The sequence below is a fragment of the Tamandua tetradactyla genome, chromosome 3, assembly GCF_023851605.1.
Source record: "Tamandua tetradactyla isolate mTamTet1 chromosome 3, mTamTet1.pri, whole genome shotgun sequence".
Classification (NCBI taxonomy): domain Eukaryota; kingdom Metazoa; phylum Chordata; class Mammalia; order Pilosa; family Myrmecophagidae; genus Tamandua; species Tamandua tetradactyla.
The window spans coordinates 152,064,040-152,081,264 of NC_135329.1; the positions used below are offsets into that span (position 1 = coordinate 152,064,040).

The 17,225-nt window shown below is 34.7% G+C and overlaps 1 protein-coding gene across 33 annotated transcripts in view; it reads right to left on the bottom strand.

The window, feature by feature from the left end:
• ZNF385B (zinc finger protein 385B) overlaps positions 1-17,225 on the bottom strand; it is a 479,275-nt gene that overhangs the window by 78,393 nt on the left and 383,657 nt on the right. For 17 of the 33 annotated variants that reach the window (XM_077154334.1, XM_077154332.1, XM_077154319.1 and 14 more), the window contains one exon: positions 12,582-12,727. The exons of 1 other annotated variant lie outside the window; for it this stretch is intronic. In XM_077154334.1, coding sequence (XP_077010449.1) covers positions 12,582-12,727 — 146 coding nt within the window. Of the gene's footprint in view, positions 1-12,581; positions 12,728-15,349; positions 15,460-16,037; positions 16,442-16,755; positions 17,016-17,225 lie in introns of those variants that run through there. 15 more of the 33 variants (XM_077154333.1, XM_077154352.1, XM_077154347.1 and 12 more) reach the window with 11 other exon arrangements.

Sequence of the window (17,225 nt, forward strand, 5' to 3'; positions counted from 1 at the left end):
TTATGTTTTCAGTGTGAAATAAGAATGACATTTCAGTAATATGAACTGAAGAACAGTTTTTCAATGGATGTGTGAAATGCCAAATAAAACAGGATTAATTTGAGGAAAGACCATGAGGAGTGATTATTCCATAGTACATTTGAAGAAGAGATCCACTCAAAAGTTTGGAAAGACAGGACTAAATCTGCGATGGAAGACAAGACTGTAGCTCTTGACTTCTTTTGTCCTTTTTAAAATAGTGATTTGAAAATAATCCTCCAAACCTATCCATATGATTTAAATTTCCATAACCTAAAACTTACTAACAAAGATAAAAGATTGAGAAATAGGTTTCTTTTTTTTAAATAGTATTCTTTAATCTTTATGAGAAAAACAATGGTGTATAAGTAACCAAAGACTATTCAGTGATACTTGTAGATACATTTTTTAATTATTGGTGCTAAATTTCCAAAATCCAAAAAAGTAAATATGGATGTGCTTGCCTGTTTTCTGGTACATAGACTAAAAAACGGTACAAGGGCTTTCTAAGAGACTACAGAATGTAATGAGCTTTCTTGATTTAAAAATCAATACACCTCTTGAGCAGCAAAATACATTAACTGACATCTTTTCAAAACCATTCTGTCAAACCTAGGTTTAAAAGGCTGTTCAGTAACTAATCAGATATATCCTGATGCTAAGGAAAAACAGGTCTGTGACACAAATAAAAAAGATCTAAAACGGAAAGAAAGCCCACCAGACAGGAACAAGTGCAAAAGCAGAAACCTGGGCCTGTTTGGATGAATTCATCATTCTACAAACCTAAGTGGAAACAAAGCATTTTTTCCCCAAATGGAAGACAACATATTTCTTACCCTTGAAGAAATACGACAATCTATGACTAGCAAGGATTTTTCCCACAGTCTTAATGCAAGGCAACAAATGTGAAATGCTCCAATCCTAAGCATCTTGGGCTCTTGTTCTCAGAGCCATGCTCTCATTAGACAGTGGTCAAATGTCAGAGATCATTTACATTTTCAAACTTGTTTTTCTTATTTTCATTATAGCCCAAAGCCTTTGTTGTGTCTATCCCCCCAAATATAATCCTACCTTTGTTTCGTCCTCCCCCCAATATAATCCTAACTTGAATTTCAATACAATAAAACACTGAAAACTGAGTTCTGATTAAAGCAGAAGGTCAGCCCAAGACCTACTGGTGTGTAAACTACTTATTTTAGTCCAATTTCCTCATTTCAAAGATCAGGAATGAGAGTTGGAGAATTTTAGTTACTTGCATGAGACTCTCAGCTCAGACCAGAACTGAGGTCTGTTGTTAGGGTTGCCAGATCTAGCAAATAAAAATACAAGATACTCAATTAAAAAATAAGAAATTTTTTTAGTAGAAGTATATGCTAAATATTGCATAGGAAATACACTAAAGAATTATCTGTTGTTATGTGGAATTCAACATGAACTACATATCTGTACTGTATTTTATCTGTCCCCTCTCCCCGGCTCTCATTCAAGGGTGTCCGAGTGATATCAATGTTCATTTCTTCTGGTCCTCTGACTCTGCGCAGTCTCACTTTGCCACACTTAACATTCTGGACTTTAATCAGAAAAGTAGTCGCAGTGATTTGTGGATAGGGCATATCAAAAATATTCTGTCATATATTCATCTTTCTATTGCCTTTGTGTATATACATATTAACTCTTTTCAGTAGAACTATTTTTAGTTCATGTTTGTCTCTACATTTATATTATTCAAAATATGCAATGCTGGTGTTTTGTTTTGCTAAAGCTGCCAGAATGCAATATACCAGGAGTGGACTGGTCTTTACATAGGGGGGTTATTAAGTTACAAGCCATGAAAATATTCAAACGAAGGCAACAAGAGGATACCTTCTCGGAGGAAAGGCAGCCAGTATCTGGAACACCTCTTTCAGCTAGGAAGGCACGTGGCTGGTGTTGGCTGGTCGTTGCTCCTAGTTCATTGCTTTCAGATTCTGATTCCAGTGGCTTTCACTCTAAGTGTCTGTGGGCCTTCATTTACTTCTCCAAGGCAAATTCTGGATTTCATCTCTTAGCTTAACATCTCCAAATGTGTGTCTTGTTTCATTTCTCTGCTCTCTGTGTCAGTTCTAAACTCTTTCTCTCTCCATGCACTCTTTTAAGGACTCCAGTAAACTAATGAAGACCCATCTTGAATGGACAGGGTCACAACTCCATGATGTAGTCTAATCAAAAGATCATACCCACAATTGGGTGGGTCGTATGTTCATGGAAACAATCTAATCAAAAGATCCCACCCAGCAATAGGTCTGATGGATTAGAACTTAAAAGAGCTTGGCTTTTCCAGGGTACATAACAGTTTCATACCAGCACAGCTGGTAAAGAGTAAAATAAAGAGCTTTAATAAAGTGCCGTCTTCTGCTCTCTGCAGTGTTAACTGATGTAGTGAATAAGTCTCTGTTAATGGAACAGCTTGGCATTTAACATTTGTCCATTTGATTTATAATTATTTTTACATGATTGCAAAAAAGTATGCTATAGTTCAAACTCAAAAACTACTTTCAGCAAAACATTATTTTTCCCCACTAAATCTATTTAAAGATACACAAAGCCTTCTCTGCCTATATTCTGAAAAGAGTAACACACGTGTAAGAGAAAAATGAGGACAGCAATGAAATCACAGTTAAAAATGCTTATATTTTGGCTATGGATGTGGCATAGAGATTTTTAAATCAAGATGGAGAAAACCTACATGAAGTACATAAGTAGTTGTCATGAAACCAGCCAATCCTTCAATGAAGTTCATTACAAATTGGAATATTATGAGGCAAAAGTTGTTTGTATCTGTAATCTATCTACTCTTTCTGAAGGTTTCCAGTAACGATTCTAAATTATTCTGTTGCAGTCTGAAATTCAGCCTACTGGGATGCTTGCAACTTCAGTCTTCACAAATTTTTAGTCATCTTTGCCTCTCCACAATCTCTAACAATTTCAATAGAATTGTACAAATACCTGTATCTAACAACATGAGAAGGTGATATGTCTCTTTATTTAGAGGATTTAGTATAATTAGTCAGGAATCACCAAATCTCTGCCACACAACAGAACATTATTACAGTATCAATTGTTGGTAGTTATCAAACTACTATAGTCTGATTGGCCCTCCAAAAGCTGGGTTAAAAGCTGGCCTCTGAAATCAATCATGCTCTCAGCAGAGAATATTCAGTGATATGAAAGCTGAAATGGAGGCTATAATCTTTTGTGATTACCCTGGAGGCCAAAGCAAGTGCAAGAAATGAAAGTCTATGAATTGCTGATAATTTCCTGTGATGACTGACTCCCAGGAAATTCTGATATTACTCTTCTGCTATAACAAAATGATGGTTCTCCAGACATATGGCTTCAAAGAATTCCACATCTGGATGTCATAAAGTCTTTTCAGAAGCTACTCACCCATTAAAGGGGCCAGGCCTGTGAGGCAGAGCTCTTTCTGAAAACAATGGAGGGTCTGATTGAGCAAGGAATGATGACCTGTATGCTACAGGCTGTTTTTTCCTGGAACTTCTTTTATGAAGGAACTGACTTAAATGGATGTTTAAAGCCTTCTACCCTGTTCCCAGAGGTCTGAAGACTCATACGTATCTCTGTTACTGCTAATGGCTAAGGAGTTATGAATATCTTAATTTGTGTAATTTAAAAAGTTTTGAGAAAAAAATAGTCTTCATGAGTATGTAACACACCCTTAAAAATATATAATCCTTTAGGATCAACTATAAAACTATTAATCCTTTTTGAGTAAGCAGCAAATTTACAGTTAGATGTCACTGTTCAGAGAATAAGTTAAATGGATCCTTCTCATATGATTGGCAATTTAAATTCAGAAATAAAGAGTGGGGCAGGGAAAAGGGAGATGTGTCACAGTGAAGAGTACAAGGAATTTTTGTAATAAACTTCCACTATCAATACACGAAGGATAATTTAAGATGTTTGACCATCATGACAGAGTTTAAAATAAATTTTAATTGCCATTTTAACTAATGGCAGTTTGATTAATGAATAATGTGGGAATAAAGGTTCTATGAAAGTAAACAGTATTTGAAATATATAACAGAAAATATCTTTATTTTATGTCTTAGCACTCACTGACAATGTATTAGATGCACACAGCTCAGTTTCAAAATACCTTTGCATGCAGCCTTTGAAGCCTAAATAACGTTGAAGGTAAACAGGGAAAAGTGGAAGCCAGCAAAAACGGTGTGGTTATTCCCAATCTCGCCAGCCATGCTGCAAATTTAGTTTCAACAGACTTCATTGCTTTCAGGCAGTCAGGTGATTCTAACCATTCAGTGTGTCCTATCATTATCTCAGGCAGCTAACATTCATTAAGCATCAGTTGAGTACCAAACATTTTAAAACTAAAGTGCAAATTGTTAAATTCATGAAATCTTAGTCATCTGTATATCCTTAGCATCTCCCTTAGCTTGGTCTAATGCACAAAGCCAGCCCCAAGGAAAAACATTCCTTGGCTTTTTTAAGGCAGTTACTTAAGCAGAAGCTATCAAAAGGGACAGAAATATTTATATGACTAGGGCTTTGCAGTTTTATGAAAGGAAAAAGTCCTTTCATAAATATTACTTTGATATTTGATATTTTAATTTATTAAAAAGAGTGATAATGTCATATATTTATGATTTCACAGACTGCACTAAATACATTCCAGAAATTTCTAAATATTCAGTCATACCTCAATTCTCCATAAAATAATAAACTCCAAATTTTCATAATGTAATGATACAAAATAGAAAGGTATCTTTCAAAGTGATGAAAAATGAAGTTAAGTGGTTTTCTCAAGATTACAAAAAATGAGTCCAGGCTTGGATCTTCTGCCTCCTAGTTCAGTGCTCTTCCCGTATATAATGCAGTGTAAGGTACTGCAACCCACCTCCTGCCCCCCCCCCCCCCCGACACGGCCCCCTTCTCCTCTCTGCTCTGGTTCCAGCTTCTCTGGGTGACCTGAAACAGGGTCAAGGCCAGAAAGAAGCTTACCGTGGAACAAGTCAAGTGTAATAACTTCTCTGAGGTAGGAGAGAATTCTCCAAGTGGCTTTTTTGAGTAGGTGCACAATAAAACCAAAGAATGAGTGACTGGGCGGGCCATGGTGGCTCAGCAGGTAAGAGTGCTTGCCTGCCATGCCCGAGGACCTGGGTTTGATTCCCAGTACCTGCCCATGTAAAAAAAAAAAAAAGAATGAGTGACTAAAAAATAAATGAATGTCACCACCTCCTTCAAAAGTCAAAACCCAAGAATCTACCACAAGATGGTGATTATTAGTAATCATTTTAGCATCTAATAGCTTCTGCCCATTTTGAGAACTGGAGGTTTTGTGACTTTGAATATACCACTGGGACAGTGAGACATTTTATATATGGTAGAAGTCTGGTGTCTAAATAAGGAAAACAAAAAATTAGGCCGAGAAAAATGTTTTTAATTGTTGTAGAGTTTCTATGTACCTCTAATTATTCATGAATCATAAACGGGTGAAAGGGATCAAATACATTTTCTATCATACCACTCAGATCTCCAACTGGCTCTAGAAACTGTGTTCACAATATGTGAAAACTAAGAGACAGACAAGACAAATTCATCTTTTAAACAGAATGTACTGCAATGGAGAGTTTTTCAACCTGACTATAGGAGCCTCAAGGATTTATAAGGCTCATAAAAAAATATGTTCCACATGAAAACCTATGAGAAGTACACACATTTAAATTCAGGATAAGGTATGGCAGAGACCAGTTCTTGCTTGTTCGACATTTAGATTCTTTTTTGTTCTCCTTTTGAGTGGTAGAGCTGCCTATTGGAAGAAATGAGATGACTGGATTATATACTTAAATCACATGATATACCAAAGGCACAATAATACACGTAGGCTATTTCATATGTGGTTATGTTAAAAGAATTAATTGTAAAGTGGGTTTAAAATAGGCTAAGGTTCTCCAATACTATAATTCCATGAAACACATTTATCATTCATATATTTATGTTTTTCCACCTTATGTCAAGCATCAGAACATAAAAAGGAAGCTAAAAAAACTAAATTGAAAGCCAAATCTGTGAAAAAACAGTTATTTGCCAAGATTCCTACCAAGTCCTGGAAAGATGTTGAAACTTTTCAGGTTGCTAAACAGTACTCCAATTCATCTTTAGCAACCTCAATGGCAGCTGTAAAAGTAAGAGGACTGGAATATTCCAAATCATGTTATTTTGTTTGTTTTTGTTTTTCCTAGAAGAGATTTTATACATCATCCTAAACACCAGAATCTCGAGGGAGTGGAAAAACAGGTCTTTATTCTTGGATAGGTTCCCAAGCTTCTGATAAAAGTCTCTCAAAGAACACCTCAATCAATTAATTAATGTTTATAGGTAAGCAAATAGAAATTTTTTCTGGGTTGGAGGGAATGTTTTGTACAATAATATTTTGTTATTTTTTATATTTATTAAGCTCTCCTACTTTACCATAGGCTTGGGCACTGAGAGACTATAAGAACAAGGTTGTTGGTTTCTTCTTTTTTAATTAACTGAAGATTTAAGAATATTAATTAAGAATAAGATACAGTTTTAAAGAGTGCCTGACATAGACACTTTTTCCAAGTTGATTCTACTCTTGAAAAATGCTGACCTGATTCGGCGCCAAGACTAAAGACCTGTCGTGCCAAAAAGTTTAATGTCCCCTCCAAGTACACATAATCCTTGAAACTCTAGCACTAAAGAAGAGGCCCCAGGGCCATGTAGGGTTGAGATTGGGATAATGAAAGGGACACATAAGAGGACATAGATGGTAGGACTTCGGATGACTTTTTTTCATAAGCTCCTGAAACCCTGGGTTCCCTTACCCCATAAGGGCCCACCAAGTCTTAATGTGACATTTCTTAACAGCTTTTATCAAGTGAATTGATCATTCACTGAGTGAATCTTCCAGAATAGGAGAAAGTAATTCCTATCAAACAGTGAGCAATTTCTGTCTTGTCACTATAACCTCTCATTAGCACAATGACTGGCACAAAGAGACATTCAGAAAATGACTGTTGAGTGACTAACTTTTCCTCAATGCCCTGAACCAATAATACACTCATGAAGATAGAACAAATATGACCACACATTATACATATCTACACACATACCATTTCGTTGTACCAATTCTAAAGAGGTCTTAAGTGAAAGTAGAGAAAAGAGAAATTTGAACACAAAGTCTCTAGTAGTCAAATCTTGAGCTTTTGAGTCAGGTGAGGAACATCAGTTAAATTTAAGAAGCACATATTTGTTGTTTGAGGGGGGTGAAGAAGGCAATAGTGCCAATGGTCACTATGTATATTTTTTTCCCTCCCAGCAGTCATAGTTAGATAATTTTTCTCTCTGTCATATTTAATAGAAACGTAAAAATTTCCAGGCAAAAATCTATACTTAAATATTTGTACAAAATCTTCACTGGTACAAAGATTTCTTATAACCATTTTTTACCTAACAATCTAGTCAGTGTTGCTGTTGTGTTATTTAAGCCCAATAATAGGTCATTATCCAATCCCTCCTCAAGTGAATTTGAGAAATCATGGCAGTTTCATCTTGGCATATTATAATGCAATATACTCCTCTGGAACTCATAAAGTATGATTGTTCAACATATTTTAAAGCCAATCACAAAAAATAAAAATTCAACTGTATTTTATTTGACTGGGATAAGAATGCCAGCTCAAGTAGAGCTGGACATACTGCTGTCTAAGAAATATGGACTAAAAAACTTTTAATGATAGCAGAACACTATTAGAAGAAAAAGGAAGATTCAAAGGGGAAAATTTTACATTTGGGTTGCTCCATTATAGGGAAAGTATTCTAAAAATATACACTACTTAAAGAAAAATTATTTGAATAAAAATACATATTTGGGTGGATCATGGTGGCTCAGCAGGCAAGAATGCTTGCCTGCCATGCCAGAGGACCCAGGTTCGATTCCCGGTGCCTGCCCATGTAAAAAAAATAAATATATATATACATATTCAAATGTTTTTGGATTTTATTAGATAGATACAGTTATTAAAGATAAGTAAAAAAACACTAAATGTTCTACTTTATTCAAATTTCTTGCAATACCTCACGACAAACACAGCATGAATTAATAGCAAAGTAAGTGGGATTGTAATTACCAATTTTTCTCTTTTGGATCTCCTTGATGAACTTATTATTATTTCTACTATAAGAAAAATTTAAATATTCATTGATATTGCCTAAGTATAAATGAATGACTCAGAATCTCAAAGGGTCTAAAATGAGAAAATAATGGTAAATGTACAGATCATTTCACAGCTTGTCATGGATGATTCAAGGAACCATACAGTGATTTGGAGCCTTATACTTCAGATATAATCTCTATTCTGTTCCACATGTTTGTTCATGTGTCAGGAAAAACAATAATTTCAAGGTAGACAGTAGAAATCAGATTATTTTCACAAAAATAAGATGGTTCAGCTTCTTGCAATAAAGCAGCAGAGACCTCCACCATTCTTGTGCTTTACTGGAGCAGTTACAAAAACATGGCAGGACTCACAAAGACATTTCAAATAAATAGGATGTGAAACACCTGTCAATTGGAAGAGAAACTGACGGGTAACTGTGGTCTTGAGGCAGCTCCTGATTATAATTATAGCTCTGGAGAGTCACATAAATTCAGCTGGGCATGTATGCAATATTTGACTGTTCAGAAGGAACTTTATCAACATATACATCATGGAGGTTGGATAGGTACATGGGCATGTCTTCTAAATGGATTTATTTTATCATATTAAATTGATACTATGCCTCTCAGTAAGCACGCAGCTTTTTTCAATTATGAGGAAGTCTCATCTCAAGACAAATAAAACATCAACTATTATCATGGATGTTGGTAAAAAAAAGATAAAAAACTTGTTATGCTTTAGATATAAAGGTTGAAATCTTTTAGAATTTATGTTTGGGTTTGAATAGTCTTGAAATTGTTAAGTGTCTCAAAAAACCCCTTCCCTGAATTGAAGTACAGCTTATGAAGCACAGAATTAACATCATCACTCCCAATCATGCATAATTGACATATAGTCCATCAAAAATTAGCAATGATCTAAACTCCACCTTACTATCACATCTCTTCATAACTCTGTTTGGACAGTGTCTTGCACTAGTTGCTTATTCTGCATATATAAACAAGGGGAAAGATTTTTTCAATTGTGAAATAAAAGCCAAGACAACCATTGTGATGCATATCACATGATGCACATCTTTTCATTGTATATAATTTAGCATAGGCAGACACCTATTCTGTTTGGGAATATAACAGAATGCCATTTCATTCTTGGGGCATTTCTCATGCAACATTTTCAAACTATATACAAAAAAGGAGAAAACCATTACTCTGGGAGAAGTGGAGGTACAATTATATATATATATATATATATATACACATATATTTTAATTGACTTTGCTTTTTAGAATGGTTTGAAACCATTATTTTTTATATTTTTTATAATCCACTTAAAGAAAATAGGAACACTTTGAACTTCAAAAACTTCCAGCTGTGAGATGTCTCAGACATTCTTCTGATAATAATTATGAGACTAAACTCTAACTCAATTCTCATGTGTACTAATATTAGCCTTGTTTAATAATAAAGTGAAATGGCAGCATTCACCTTGATTTTCAAGAAACAAGTGGACAGTTGAATACACTACACCTCAAAAAAAGTCACCAAAAAATTATAGCTGTTTTTTTAAAATACATTGTTTCATAGATATTATTTTTAGAAGTTTATTTTACACATTACAAATATCTCTTCCTCTTTCTGCTAAACGATTCTGTTGAAAACTGTTTACCATGCTTCCAGAAAAAAAGCACAAATGATCTCTGATTGAGCTTTGTTCACACTGAATGAGGTGAGAGATGGTACGGGTCAAAGACCCAGGATGTGGAAGAGACAGATGAGTTTTGAAGTTAGCGGATTCCAGCTCAAGCGTTAGTTTTTTTTGTTTGTTTGTTTTGTTTTTTTTTACTATTTTTCCTTATCTAGACAAAAGAAATAAAAATCAGGGCTTATTAAAATATTGTGAGATCTGAGTTCTTTAAAGGATGAAAAACATAACATGTATAATGAATTATAATTGTTAGTAATATACAGTAATAAAGTTTTCCTAGGAAAATGTGGATAATGACTTTTATGAACTTGCCCTAGGGAATTTATTGGATGAACTGGATACTGGAATGGAAAAGCCTATAGAAAATGGACTAATTTTAAGAACAACTTATAGTAGAAAATTATAAGTAAGACCCTCACTCTACAAATTTATTTCTTTAAAAGATGTTAAAAATGACTTACTTTTTAATATCCTACCAGAAGCACTCTCTGTTTAATAGATACTCTGGATGTAAGATAAAGTAGGAAAAATTAAATAAATGCTCCTGTAGTTCTTTGCTGTATTCTTTACCTTAGTCAAATGATATTTTCATTTGAAAATTACTAGTTTATTTTCTTCCAAGAAGGGGAAAACAAAAAAGAAATTCTATTAGTAATGTTATTCTTTGGATTTTCTCAAATATATCATAAGGTTGATTGTTATGCACAACAAACAAATAAAAGGCATATTAGTATATCTGTAAGCCCTATATCACATTAACACATTATTATGAAAACTATCTATCTTTCAGAAAATTTTATGAAAATATTGTTTCCATTTATCATGGCCCTTAAAACCTAAGAGTTATATGAAAGACATTCTGATAACTGAAATAAGTGAATTACAGAATAATATTCATCATGAAAACACAGTTGTGAAAAGGCAATGTATATAGATATGCTCATAATATACTTTTAGAAAGGAATTAGAAGGATGCATCCCAGTGTTGATGGCACTTGCCTCTAGAAAGGAAAGATAAGTATTAATTTTATTAAGGGAAGGGAATAGTGATATTCCAATTTTGCCTTGAGTGCTAATGTTTTGAGTCTTTGGGATGAATATCCACGTGTTACTTGGGTTAAAAAAATTACAAAGAAAAACAACACAGAGGTGACTACAGTAGGAGTCTCTCGCCTACCCACATCATCAATGTTGCTTCCTGACAGCAAATGGATCTCTGCAGTGGCTATAAATACTGTCTTCCAAATGTACACTCATCAAAATAAAAACACTTGGTGTATGCTCTAAGAAGTATAGCTTAATTCAGTTATGTTTGCAATGCATCACGCGCGTTTCAATAGAGGATACAATAGGCACGCATAGGTTCAAACTCTCTGAAACTGTGTGATGTATTGGGGAGAGTCATTCCTGATGGACTAATGTGACCAAGGCAGGCGTGATTTATCTCACCTGTTCCACTGCACTGGAAATTATGCTTACCTTTTTATCTATTGATTTATTATTATTATTTTAAACTACCTTCTTTCCAAAAAACCCAAAGAAAAAAACGGTCAACTGTTTACTCGTTGTCGAGGCCAGCAACTCCTTAAAAATTTGGCTGATCTGCTATCCCCTAATTACCCTACAAAGCTAAGCCATGACAGAAGGCCTGTCAGCAAATTTTATTTACAACACTTGAGGAAAAATCCACTCGCTGTTTTCACTTCATACAGAAGATAAGTTTGTAAAATGCAACATTTGGCAGTACTTCAGATGCTTGCGGTCTGGTGGTGTTGATAATGCAATTCTTTTTATTATTATTATGATTACAGCAGCATTCATAATGCTGTATCATTCATGTAGACCATCATGCCCAGACTGTATTTACTGACTGAACAAACATAATTCTTGCAATCACATGAACTATTTAACCTTTTCTCTTACTATAAGCTTCGAATATGGCTACAGATTGTATGCTGAATGCTATTGAAAGTTGTCATGCTCCACTTGACAAATTTAGAAATGTCCATTATTCAAACAAAAGGAGTCAGCTGACCTGAATGAAGAAGACTAGTAAATATAGGCAATTCATGAATATTTATCATATGTTTTAAAGGGAATGTCAAAGGCTCAGGTAGACAGCTAATATGTAGAATTCAAATGAGTTTTTTCTTTCTGCTAACATAGTCAGATTCACATAATCTATAGCAGCCTCCAAATAAAACTTCTGCTTCTAGATAAGAGAAACTTTATCTAAAATATTTTCCAAATAAAAATGCACCCAGGGAGATAAAGCCTATAGTTATTATTTTTTTCTTTCTAGTAGTAGAGAAAAATCACTGTGGCTTGATATCTCTAAATTGTGTTTTTGAGCATGCCAACAGAATCCCAGACATAATATAGGTTCTCTAGCTACTGAAAAGTCTATCAAAATTGTGCAAAGCAACAGGTGGAAAGTTATTTGTAGAAATACTGTAAAATAAATAAGCTGGCTATTGTCTGGATTAATTCCCAAAGGGTGAAGCATCATCTTCCATAGCACAGCTGAACAGTATAACCAACATACAATCTAAAATTACACAGTTTAGGAACAGAGGATTCATCTATTGCTTATTCACAGTTGTAATGAAAGAAAAATATTGAGGAGGACACAAATAAAAAGAAAATGCATTTACTCACTGTATTGAAATTTGGAAAGAGCCCAACAGCAGAGCTACTATCCACTGGAAAAGACATAAATGGTTTGATATCCAGTGAAGGCTGCATCATCAGGGTAGGTGTGCGCACAAGAGCAGGAAGGGTAGTAGTGTGGCATGTACTGCCTGCTGAGAACAAAACAAAAATGAATTCAATTTCTCGCTCACATCCATTTCCCTCCCAAACTTACAGATGCACAAACAAGACTGCTGAGCTGCAACCTGCAAGCAAGAGAGTTACACTGGGAGTAAAGCAAATGGCACAGGAGGAATAAATACAATTAAGAAGGATTTTCTTCCTCATTGTGTAAGACAGTGATGCAGAATGCCTCCCTACCGTAAGGGCTAGGGACTGCTCCGAATCAGCCAAGACATAAAGTGCACAGATTCTGCTGGCAGGTGGGGCAGAATGAGAAGATTCTGTTGTCCAACCAGAGCTGTTGTCTTTGACTAGCCAAAATGCAGGAGAGAGAGAGGAGCGGAGGAGCTTCTTGATGCCAGATGCTCTTTACAATTCAGTTACTGAATGGCTAGTACATACGTTTTATGCAAATCAGAGATGATAGAGTTTTTACATGGGCAAGAAAAACTCATTGTTACCGTCTGCTTCCAAGAAAGCTATGACTCAAACAATTTGTTCTCTGCAAACACAGACTGAAAGTTGTCCTCAGTTTGAGGGAAATGGGTAGGTAGAGAATGTAAAAGGTATGATTATGGCCTTGCTGGGGACAGGGTATGAGAAGACAAAGGAGTTGAGACGGGAACTCAAAATTTTACCTTCAACTTTTATTTCTAACGAGTTGTATATTATGTTAGCAACTATTCCTTTTAACAGTTGTGTTGGTTTACTGCATGAGTGGGAGGTTCAATGCTTTAGACTATTGACTCCATACACTACATACAGTTGCTAGAACAAGTAGATTGGCTCTGGCATGCCTTTTTTTTTTTTTTTAATAAAACAGCTTCATTAGGATATAATTCACATACCTACAATTCACCCATTTAAAGTGTACAATTCAACAGTTTTTAGTGTATTCAGATGGCTGCGCAACCATCACAATAACTATGAGAACGTTTTCACCATCATGAAAAGAAATTCCCTAGCCCTTAGTAATTATTCCTCATTTCCTTCCAATCTCTTTAGCTCCTGGAAACCACCAATCAACTTTTTATCTTTATATAGATTTGTCTGGACATTGTATTTAAATGGAATCATACAATATATGATCTTTTGCATGTGGCTTCTTTCGAACATCTAATATGATTTTTTCAAATTTCAACCATGACACAGAATTATCAAAACATTATTCCTTTTTATGGCTGAATTATATTCTATTGTATGGGCACACCAAATTTCACTTATCCATTCATCAAGTGATGAACATTTGGGTAACTTCCACATTTTTTTCCTACTATTATGAATAGTGCTATTATCAATATGCGTACACAAGTTATTGTGTGAATATAAGTTTTTGATTCTCTCAGGTGAGTGGCATTGTTGGGTCATATGGTAACCACATGGCTTAACATTTTAAGGAACTGCTAGATTGTTTTCCAAAGCGGCTGAACCATTTTATACTTCCTCCAGCAGTGTATGAGTTTATACAGGACAGCATAACAATTACACGCCTAAAATTCCCTCCTGATTTCAAGGAGAAATGAAAAGTATGGGAAAATGCTGTAGCTATTAAAATTTCCACCATTTTTAATACACAATGTCCCAGAATTATTACAATTCCTATTTCAATGACACTTTTTTGGTAATGAATTTCTTTAATAAACTTTGCATCATATTTCAAATCATTACGGAACATCATTGGTAATAGTGTTTAATAGACTGTCATATCTCATTTACAATGATTCTAAAAACAGAAAAGAAGAGAAAAGTGCCTGCAGCATCTATCTGTAATGGCAAGTCTTTAGGTCATCTACATCTACTAGGGAATATACAGCAAAGAGCAGGAAGTATAAATTGAACAGTAATTTTTTTTCTGTTGCCCAAGTAAACACTCTGATCTAGGCCTGGCTTACACACAACCACCCTGTTTTTAATTATGCATTGCTTTTCAAATTAGGTAACATTATATCCATTACTGATTTCAGGGCTTGTAGATCCTAGATGACATGTTAAATCAATACATCAAATGTTGCAGAAGCCCTTATTAAAACATTTATTTTAAAAGCTGAACTTTAAAATCTTAGCTAAATTATTGCTCTTACATTAAACCAACTGCCTTTTATATTATAAATGTTATAATTTTAATAATAATTTATTATTAAAAGTGCAAAATATAAAGAATCATTCTACTTAAAGCAGTCTGATAAAGAAATTTACAATTATTTTGCCATCATGGTCTGCCAAAGGGATGCAAAGTTCATTCTCTAAAACCACAATGGAGGTTCTGATAACACTATGTAATACATGGTCCCTGAGGGCCTGATGAGAATGACTTTGTACTAACAAACTCAAATATCAAATAGAATGCAACAAGGAACTTGACAAACAGATTGCTCCATCAACAAAGATCAGAATATACAATGATCCCCTTTACCCAATCAAATCTCAATGCCAATAAAGACAAGGTTTGAAGACTACTTAGCAGCCACCATTCATTAGCATTAAAAACTTAGCAGCTGTTTACCATTTAATTTGCATTTTAATGACAATTTGCCACGTTAAACACAGATTGTTTTAAAGTACTGGTAGATCTTCTGAATGAATACAAACTATCTTTTCATCAATTTCCTTACCTCAACCTTGCTGTTGTTACTTTTAAAACCTGCCTTTAGGGTGGACTGTGGTGGCTCAGCAGGCAGACTTCTTGCCTGCCAAGCCGGGGACCGGGTTTGATTACCGGTGCCTGCCATGGAAGAAAAGAAAAACAAAAAAATCTGCTTTTCCACATTGCTTCACCAAGATGAATTCTTCAAAGACCGTTTTTTTTTTTTTTTTTTGTAAACGGGAAGTGCATTCTTTGCACAGGTTAGTTCATGTTTTGATCTCTCTGTCACTTTATTACAGCTTTCGTTGCTAGTGCTGCTACTACTAGGAAGCACTCCCCCTTACTTCAGGATTTTCTTAGATCAGTAGGAGAGATAAACAGAAACTTGGCCAAAATGGCCAAAATGCATTGCACCTTGCAAGAAAATGCTAAATTTCTCTGAAACTCAGAAGACTCACTAAGATCATTACACTGCTATCCTGAACACACCAACCTTTGCTTTCTCTAAGAACTATCTGGCAACAGTGTGGAGGAAATCTTCTGTATGTAGTTCTGTTTCAGAGCACAGTATATCATTGGGTATATATCAAAATGAATCAAGCCATAATAGGGTCCACCTTATTTGACAAGGCTTTTTATACCATTTAATGTATACATATTTATCAAAGTCCCTGTACTAAATTAAACACACACAAAAGCATGCATATACCACTTACCTAACAGTCACTATTCTCACCATGGAAATTAAACATAGTCATACAATCTCCCATAAGAATGCAATGAATTCTCTTCCATAAATTTTATTTTGATGGTAAAATATAAGTTATATGCCTATATAGTATGAAACCAATAATATGTGGAAGATGACTAACCACTGTGTAATCATGAAGAAAACTATTATTTCAGTCAACTGCTTCTTTAACATGTTAGTTACCTGCCTTATTATGTCAATGGATTACATCATAATCCATCATTAAAACCTCATTAAAGTGCCAGATGATACTTGAAATTATTGCCTTAGTCTTCGACCTTTTGAAATATGAACTTGAAAGTCAATTCAGGTTACAGATTTGAGGGTTCCAAATAGCTCTTCTTTATGTACCATAACAAGAAACAAAACATTTCATTCTCGGGAAAGAGAGTATGCCAGAATCACCGAAAATCTGTACGGAGAAGGATTTACAGAATGAGATTAAATCTATATTCTATATCCTGCAGAAATAGTTTCTTCTTTTGCCATTATTGTATGTCCCTTCCAGTGAGTGATGAAATCAGTAATTTAAATTAATATATCCTAAAAATCTGTCATGGGAAAACAGTATCAATTACTGAACTTCCAAAGACTTCCTTAAGGAAATTAAAATGAGTGGCATTTCAGAGTTTTCACCAAACTCTTTTTATTACTCTCCCAGCACTGCTGTCCCTGGAACTTACCAGAATAGTCACCAGAACCCTCTTGCACCTTCTCTTATTATTTCCTTTCTTTTATCAATCTGCCATGTGCGGAAAACAATTTCCCCAAGAGACCATCATTTGTGGCCACTAGGAACTGGCTATGGGATAGGGACTATGACTCAATAAAGGGTTCAGCTTCTGAAAAGATCACACAATAATAACAGAGAAAACATTTTATTCTAGCTTATTTATTCTATGTGCTAGGCACTACACCTTAAGTACTTTACATATGTGTATATACCTAAGTACACACATATGCAAACATACATATATATATGTACATGTATGTCTATACACATACTCAATTGTTTAATCCTCATAATAACCTGATAAACAAGGTATTGTTATTAGCTCCATTTATACAGTTTGTTTGTGGAGGAGTTAGGATTCAAACCCAGGCAATCTGACTTCTGAATTTTACTTTTTAGTACATTCTGCTCTTTACTACT